Raw genomic sequence first — 8,750 nt, forward strand, 5'->3', positions numbered from 1 at the left:
TTACATTATATACCTATAAAAAAACTTTCATCCTAAAAGATGTTAAAACCCCTGTGTTAATAAAATTTGTTAAATTCGTTCAAACACAATTTCACATTACTATCAAGATAGTACGATCAAACAATGTGACTGAGTCCTATCTTTGCAACCATTTTTTACCTCTTGTGGCATTGAATTTCAACGCACTTGTGTCTATACTCCACAACAATAGAATGTAAGCGTCGTCATATCCTAAATGTAGCTAGGTCTCTTCTCTTTTAGTCACAGGTTTCACTTAATGTTTGGGAGAATGCATTTTAACTGTTGTTTATCTTATAAATAAATAGAACACCATCCCTATTCTTGTCTAACATGACACCCTTTAAAACACTCTACAAAAGACCACCTACATTCATCATCTTTTTGGCTATAAATATTATGCAACTGTAGTACATCTTAAGCAAAAATTTGAACCTCGGACAATTCCTTGTGTTTTCGTAGGATATCCTAATGGTTACAAAGTTTACAAGTTGTATGACATACAATCTCACAAATTCTTTATCAGTCGTGAGGTTAAATTTTGTGAAGATGATTTTCTTTTTTCATCATCTTCACAAACTTTGACATTAGTTTTTTCCCCATTTCATGATTCATCCTACTCAAACATCCATTTTCCTCTTATTTCGACATCTCCTCCACCTTCTATTCCTTATCCAGGTTCACCCACTAATTCTAATCCTGTCCCACCTAATACATCAGTTCCACTCCGACGTTCTACTCGTACCAAATAGTCTCCAGCTTGACATAATAATTATGAGATGTCTTTTGCAGTCAATCCTTTAACCTCTTCGTGGCAAGGACTCCAAATTTTAATAGTCTTATAGATCCTCACATGGATTTTGGCACTTTCTTAGTTGAAGGGGCGAGTTTAGGAAACTGCCCTAAACTTTTTGAAACAATCCGCCTCTTACCCATCTTTATCTTAAAGAAATGTGGATTTTTTAAAAAAAATATATATATACAATAAATATACCTATACACTTAATTTATTACATCACATTATAAACTTTCAATTTGACCAATGTTATAATTAAGCTTCTAAATATTTCAAACTATACAAAGCACCCTCAGAACTGTAATGATCAAAATTGAATCCTTAAGTTAAAAAAATAAAAAAATAAAAAAATAAAAAAATAAAAAAAATTGCTACAATTTAAACCAACCTCTAAAATTTGAGAAGTATAATACAAACAATTAAAAAAAATTGACTTTTGGATTGTTGTTGAAGTTCTATCTCAATTTAAGAAAATAAGATTTGTTATATCACTAAAATGAAAAGTTTACATGCATAAGTTGAGTAACGAACTTTGTATCAGCGAATACATAGTAAATCTAAAAGACAAACATCCATCCCTTCTCAGATGCTGATACAAGAAAATGTGTTTCAACAATCCTATCCAAAAGTTGAAGCAGCAGTTCTGTTATATTATGAGACAGAGGGATATTAAGGGTCAATTGTAGAAATAGGGAGGATGGGGATGACTGGACAGTCGAACGTGAGGCAAAGTGCTCGTTTCAGTACTGCTGCTCTTGGGTACATCATTTTCTAACACAACCGCATCACCAAAATGATACAGATCAACGAACCCCCCCTCTACGGCTGAATGAGACACAACGGGTGGCGGTGGCGTAGGGGTTGTCGTAAGTGTCGTCGGCATAGGTTGTTGAATAAAGCTTTGCCCTACTGATACATCTTTGAAAGCTAACTCCCGAGTTTGCCCCATTTCGTTGCTGCTATCCATTCCAGCATTGGAGATACTAATATCCATATCGGCGGGTAAAACTGCAGTTTCAACCAAACTCGATCCACGCAAAGACGAAGACATTTGGTAATTACCGAACTGATCGACACCTGCACCATCAAATAATGTAGCTGCTGCATTTTGTTCCAACAAGCCATTGACTGGTGGATAAGATGTAACAGGAAATCCTCCTTTACTTTCGACTGTCCGCGATCGCTTTGTTTCCTGACTTGGATACTTCTGTGTGGAAGCTTCATCTGTTTTTCTCTTCATACTCGCATTATCTTCCATTCGTTTCCCAAGTTCCACAATATCATTCTCCAAGTTTTTTATCATTTCGTGAATTTCCCATCCAGGAAGAGACTTCACAGGATCCAACTTGTGATCTTCCAAACATTTGAGAACACATTTCAGAGAACCCAATTTCTCTTCACTCACTCGTCTCTGACAAAAACATGTAAGTAACTCAATAGGTAAGTAATTTCTATAAGGAAAGGAACAAGCTAATGGTGTTGGAACAGAACTAAAATAAAAGAATGAATGAAGGAACTATAATTAAATAAAGGCTAAATTAATGCCCATAGATTGAGACCATACCAGCTGCATGGTTGAACCTCGTACTTCATTTATTCTTTTTTTCCACGTTTCATCACACTCTTGGAGAAATGACAACAGAATTTCCTGTGGTGGAAATACATCCTCCAAACCAAAAGCATAAATAATATCAACAGCTTCAACATTCATACTCTTCTTCACCATCCCCTTTATAATGTCTGTTATATAATAGTCAAGCAGCCAAATGAGAATGGGATTTGATCTAAACCCAGTGGCAAACAAACATATGCCAATCAGACTCCAAGGCTGAACAAGCAACTTACAGCTATTAAGGAAATTGAAATCGTCAAGTATTACTATTTATGCACTTATGAGCATATAAAATACCTAAAACTCGAATTCTTAATTGTGGAGAAAATGCAATTTAAAGTTAACTATTTTTTTTTAATTCTAATTTAATTTTTTATAAGAAACAAAAACTGAAGGGATGGACTTCCAAAATGTTAACGAGGAAAAAAGTCGATGCCTAATCCATGGAAGGTTTAGAAAGAAAACCTCCAGCTGAAAAGAGAAACCATGCAATAACTCTGAAATTGAGGATAGTTTTCATACTAATAGAGGGCAAAAAAGACAACGATTCAAACTATCAAAAGTTTTCTTCTTTTCATTGAACATTTGATTGCTTTTTTTTGTTCCATGTGAACCATAACAATGTCCTGATGATGGATGGGCTCAAGGGTTTTCCTCTCTCATCAAAGGATGTGCTTCAAGGGCAAAAGATAGCATGCTGTGTGCATGTGGCGGCTCCTTTGATAAGGCAGTGAAACAGCTGAGCATGGGTAGCATCCAATCCCAAAAGATGAGCAAATGGGCACAAAATAAATAGATGACTTTGTGTTTTGACTTCTTCCTTGCATAGTAAGCACCAATTTGGTGAGATGGGCATCCAGTGTTCTTCTGAAGTTTGTCACGGGTACGAAATAAATAGAACAAATGGACACAAATAAATAGAGCAAATGGACACGAAATAAATAGAAGACTTTGTGGTTCTGTTTCTTCCTTGCACAGTGAGCACCAACTTTGCAATATGGGAAACCGTGGTGTTCTTCTTCAAACTATGTCATGGGTTTACAAGCAGGAACAATACTCCCTAAGAAAAGAAAATGACCTTTTTGGGTGAGTTTTCCTTCAACTGACCCTATCTCCCGAATGGTGGACACATTTTTGCTAGAAAAGGCAAATAAAGAGGGTAAGAAAATTCTGAAGTTTCAATACTGATCCATAGATCTCTCTAAAAATAGGTGGTGGATTCATTGCCAACATGAGTGATCTGCTGTATGAGCTCATTTAAGGGAAAGATGTGCTTCCACGCTTCTATGGACAAATTCATACAAGGTTTTTGGACACACTTTTAGTCAATGTTGGTGGCCAACTGTTGAATTATGAGTTCTTTCATTTTTACATTTAATTTTTTAAGTTTAATGTTTCATGTTTCCTATTTAAAGTTAGATCTAACAATTCAGTTTTTTGCCTTTAAAGTTCTCTTTTTAAGTTTTGTGAGTTTCTACTTCTAATGTGGTTTTAACTTGCAAGTTAGTAGCATTAATTAGGTTGATTCTTGTACCTATATATGGGTGAACTTAAAGATTCAATCACCATTTTTGTTCTACTTTAATTAGAATTTTATTTAACCATTGGATTCCACTCTCATTATCCAATTTTTCTTTTTGTTTAGCAAAGGTTAAGATTTTGATTATTGCTTACACAATATTTTCCATCACTTTAATCCTCTCAACGACACCAAGTTTAGCAACAACGATCTTTCTCCATTATTTATCTCTTTCCTCACAGTATATCAACCTAACTAAAATTGCTTGATTTCTAAAGCTTGAGGCCAAAAATTCAAAGGCCACCTTCTTCAAGGTCAAACTTTTACCTTTTCCCACTTAAGACGATGGAAACCACCTTTGACATTGTTATCTTTCCTAAGGAACCTCCAGCTAACCTTGTCCAGAGATAAAAACAACTTTGTTTGGTAACTATAACAGAAGTAATACAACGATAGATCAATGTGGAAGATTACTTGGGGCTGTTTTACATGCATATCATGATTCTGTCTTGGGAGGTCACTCCAAGTTTTGACGCACATAGAAGAGATTGACAGGAAATTGTATTGGGTTGGGATGAAGAGGAACATTAAGGAAGATGTGGAAAAATGCGTAGTTTGCCAACAAAACAAAATCTTGACTACTTATCTAGCAAGACTGCTACAACCACTACAAGCAACATACCAATTAGGGAAGACATAAGCATGAATTTTATTGAGGGAGAGCCAAAATCAGAAGGGTGAAATATGACTTCAGAGGTGGTTGACCGCTTGAGCAAGTATATGCACTTTAGTCCCCTGACCCACCCATTTACTGACAAAAGGGTGGCTAGTGCCTTTATCAGAGTTTCCATGCTCTGTTATATCTAATCTTGATCGCATATTTCTCAGCCATTTTTGGGTTGAGCTCTTCCATTTTCACGACACATCTCCATTGGAGTAAGACCTACCACCCTCAATTTGACAAATAGATGGAGGTGGTTAACAAGTGTTAGAGACTTATTTATGGTGCATCTACAATGAAAAGCCCTAAAAGTAGATTGACCAATTGTCGTGGACAAAATTTTGGAAATGCACTGCCTATCATATTTCGATTGGCATCACACCATTTCACGTTGTTTATGGTCGCCCCACAATGAGTCGTGAGAACCATCTTGATACAGCCCAAAATTGCATGAAAAAATTAGTAGATTGTAAATGAACTGAGATGAAATTCACAAAGGTGTATCTGAAATTGAGGCCCTGTCATCGACACTCAGTCACCACACAACACAACGAGAAGCTGACACCCAAGTATTTTTGGTCCTTATCGCATTATATCTTGAATTGGGTTAGTTGCCTATAGGTTTGCTCTCACCAACAACGTCTATCCACTACGTCGTTCACATATCCAAACTGAAGAAAGAAGTAGGGACAACCCACACAGTCTAGAAAAGACCCCCTATTTTGAATGATGAGTTCAAATGAATCACAGAACCCCGGGAGGTTTACGGGTATCAAAAGAATGCAAGCTCTGGCAATATTGCAATGAAAGGATTTACCAACTTAAGAAGCCACATGGAAATTGTATGAAGTCATGGAAAAAACAGTTTCATGCGTTTCACCTTGGAGACTAGGTGACACTGAAACCAGGGGGAAATGTTAGACCTCCTATAGTTCATATGCATGCTAGGAGGAGGAAACACGGAATGTTGGTCATGTTATTTTGGCTTTGTATTGTGTGCTTTTGTATTCCTGTGTATATTGGTTTTTTGGTGGTTTTGTTTGGTAGCTGGTCATTTTGTAAGAAAAAACTTGTTGTAGGAGTCCCAATCCTCCCGAAAGGTTGGGGTATCTTGTATTAGCTTTTGGCTCTTTTGTTGAAAGAATACATCGAAAATAAGAAAGATACCTTACACTAGTCTAATACTAACTAACATATCAGACACAATAGCAGCATTATGAACAAAAGTTAAATCAGATATAAACAAGAACCACGCAGTAAAAAGTTAAAAAATGGAAGCTAATTCCAATTTTTAAGCAAGGCAATAAAGCAATGAAACTAATCCATTAAGAGATAGACGACAAGGGAAAAGCATGTATTCTTTCGAAAAGTCAGACGAGTTGGAATTGCATACCAGGAATACGTGTACAAAGACCATGCGAACGGCGAAGGGCATTCGATATTCCCTTTGAATTACTCGATCGCAAGAGATCCCTTAAATCATTATTTGTAAAAACAGTAGGAATTCCAAAAGACGCAAGAAAAAGAAGCAAACCCCTGGCATCTATGTCGCTAGCCTTACAGGAACCACTTTCATTAACAATTCTTTTTCTCCAGGCAATGGCAGCACGATGAGCTTCCACCTTCAAGGAGGGCTCAATTTTTATTCTTCTGTCATTTTCAGTCTCAGCTGAACCAGAGATCAGAAAAAGTTCTAAGATGAGGACGGAGGCTTGTCTAGCATGAACCATAGGAGAATCCTTGCTGTAGGCTTTTCTGCCCTGAAGGTAAAAGCGGCCAATGCAATCGAACACGAGTTGAGCCGGGTTGGGAGCAAATTTTAGAGCAAGCGGAATTTCATGCCGGAGGCTATCGAGGTCCGAGAGATGAGAAACTATGTACTTGCGTAGGCCACGGCTGCACATCGTTTCGCAGAGATGCTCAAGCTCGGAGAGAGGGGAGGATTCTGGTTGCTTATCCATGGCTTCTTTTCCGTCATTTTTACCGAAATCGCTACTAGTTTCAGGGAGATTGTTTCTAGGACTACGCAACAGATGGCTGCTCGAAGAAACAGGATTTCGTCCACGTTTTAGGGTTGCGACGATAGAAGAAGAATTGTAAGGTAGAGCAATTTTTCCATCACCGACCGATAGCAGTGGTCGATGATTATCCAGCAAACAGTTGGATGAGGAGATAAGTCGTTTCGAACGTGCATCTATGGCGTTGTGAATGGAACCTAGATGGTCCTGCAATTCGCTCAATCGGCACTGGAATGCATGAATCGCACTCGATAAGCTGCCAAGTTCATCAATATATGAAAATTTGAGAAACGGAAATTGAGTTTCCTGAGGCTCTGATTCTGATCCAAGTTCTGGTAATTGACATGAACCTTTCTCCAATTGTGCATCAGTCTTCGATGCCTCCGAATGTTCTTCCACCTTCACGGCTTCCATGAGGGAATCAACAGCGGCAGCCATGGCGTCATTTTCCATGAGTGAAATTGATTTCTTCGGCTTGAGGATCTCTTTCTTAAGGTTCTAGGTTATGGTGAAAACGTCATATTCATAAATCGAATTTGGAGAGGAAGGTTGGAGTTTAGGCTGGAACGGGCGGAAAGAGAGAGCTGCGAAAGGTTGGGATGAAGGAAAGATAGGAGAAGATGAAAGAAGAAGATTAGGGTTTCTTTAAAATTTTAATTGTCTTTAATATAAAATTTATATATGGGCCAAATTATAAGTCTCCTCATGCCTAGTTGTCCGCTCTTTCTAGTTTGGTAATTGAAGCTGAATGTCACCTGATTGCGCTCAAATCCAACTCTTTTGCACTTATAACCACAAGTCAAGTTGCTTTCCACGTATCTTAATGTTAGTTAATATAAATTGTTGTAAGGAAAGCCTCTTTCTTTCAAGAAGTTTTGTGGGTAATATGCTTTATGACGAAAAAATCCCCCTCTTTCTTTCAATAAGTTTTGTGGGTAATAAGCATTATGACGAAAAATTCCCCCTTGCAAAAATATAGGATTGGTGGTATAAAAAATATAGGATGGTGCAGAACTAGATATGGCAAGACTTAATAACGTTCGAGCTATTTCTCCCCACTCACCTCAGCGCTTCACCCCGCAATTGGGTGGAGGGTGCTTTCATCCGCTGGCAATACCACTAAGTTGCGGAAACGGCCCACAGTGGGTTGTGGCTTACTTGCTGTGATCCATTCAAAGATGGGATAGTTTCAGAGGTAAAGAGTTCAGAAAGGGAGCACATTAATATGCCCAAACGTTAACAAAACGTTTAAAAACAGGAGAAAGCGAGACTTAATAAGCTTTTTCCTCACTCACCCTGCTACAAGATGTCACCCTTAAAGGGATTTAGCAGTAACCGAAGGAAATGCCACTACGCCTTCGGCATTGGCACTCAGTGGATGGAGCCCTACGGATTGATCAGTCCTGATTTATGTTAACAACAACGAAAACCATCCATCAGAAAAGTAAGAATACCAACCCGCGATAGGAGTATAAGATAATAGCCTATTGAATGTCTAACGTCAAACCTCTGTATCTCTACCCCGCTCTGCTGGATGAGGATACAGCAGTAACCGAAGGAATTGCCACTACGCCTTCGGCTTGTGCGCACAGTGGAGGGTGCCTAACCTTAAAAGGAGGTGTCAGATCTATACATCAGACAGGGTTAAGGAGTAGGTATAAATTGGTTGGAGTTAGGGGTTATTGTTATTGAGAATGGTGATGTATCTTTGAGTGTGGGTGTTTAGAACTTGATTATGTTTGTATTTGAATGTCTTTTGGCATTGATTGAGTAAAAGGGGATATACGTTGCGTGAGTGTGGTTGTAGTGTTCCTGATTCAGGATGAAAATAGAGTAGTTTGTGTAAGTGTGAACGTAGTGTGTATTTTAGTGATGTGATTTATGTGTCTGTTGGTGTTTATAGAAGTGTATGTCTATAGAAAGTGTGTATTTATAGTTTGGGAGAGTAAAGGGGTTTGGGCCCAATGCTTGTATCCCTAGGGTTTAGGGTTTAGGGTTTAGGGTTTAGGGTTTAGGGTTTAGGGTTTAGGGTTTAGGGTTTAGGGTTTAGGGTTTAGGGTTTAGGG

General features: G+C 38.1%; 1 protein-coding gene across 1 annotated transcript; it reads right to left on the reverse strand.

Annotated features, from left to right (window-relative positions):
- Positions 1-1,278: 1,278 nt before the first annotated feature.
- Positions 1,279-7,340, reverse strand: LOC111439873 (protein FRIGIDA). Its single transcript, XM_023077341.1, has 3 exons — positions 6,060-7,340; positions 2,379-2,554; positions 1,279-2,225 (listed from the first exon to the last, which is right to left on the reverse strand). The coding sequence occupies exons 1-3, from the start codon at positions 7,135-7,137 to the stop codon at positions 1,491-1,493; spliced, it is 1,989 nt and encodes a 662-aa protein (XP_022933109.1). The 5' UTR covers positions 7,138-7,340; the 3' UTR covers positions 1,279-1,490.
- Positions 7,341-8,750: the final 1,410 nt, after the last annotated feature.

This window comes from Cucurbita moschata, unplaced genomic scaffold, assembly GCF_002738365.1.
Source record: "Cucurbita moschata cultivar Rifu unplaced genomic scaffold, Cmos_1.0 Cmo_Scf00113, whole genome shotgun sequence".
NCBI classification, from domain to species: domain Eukaryota; kingdom Viridiplantae; phylum Streptophyta; class Magnoliopsida; order Cucurbitales; family Cucurbitaceae; genus Cucurbita; species Cucurbita moschata.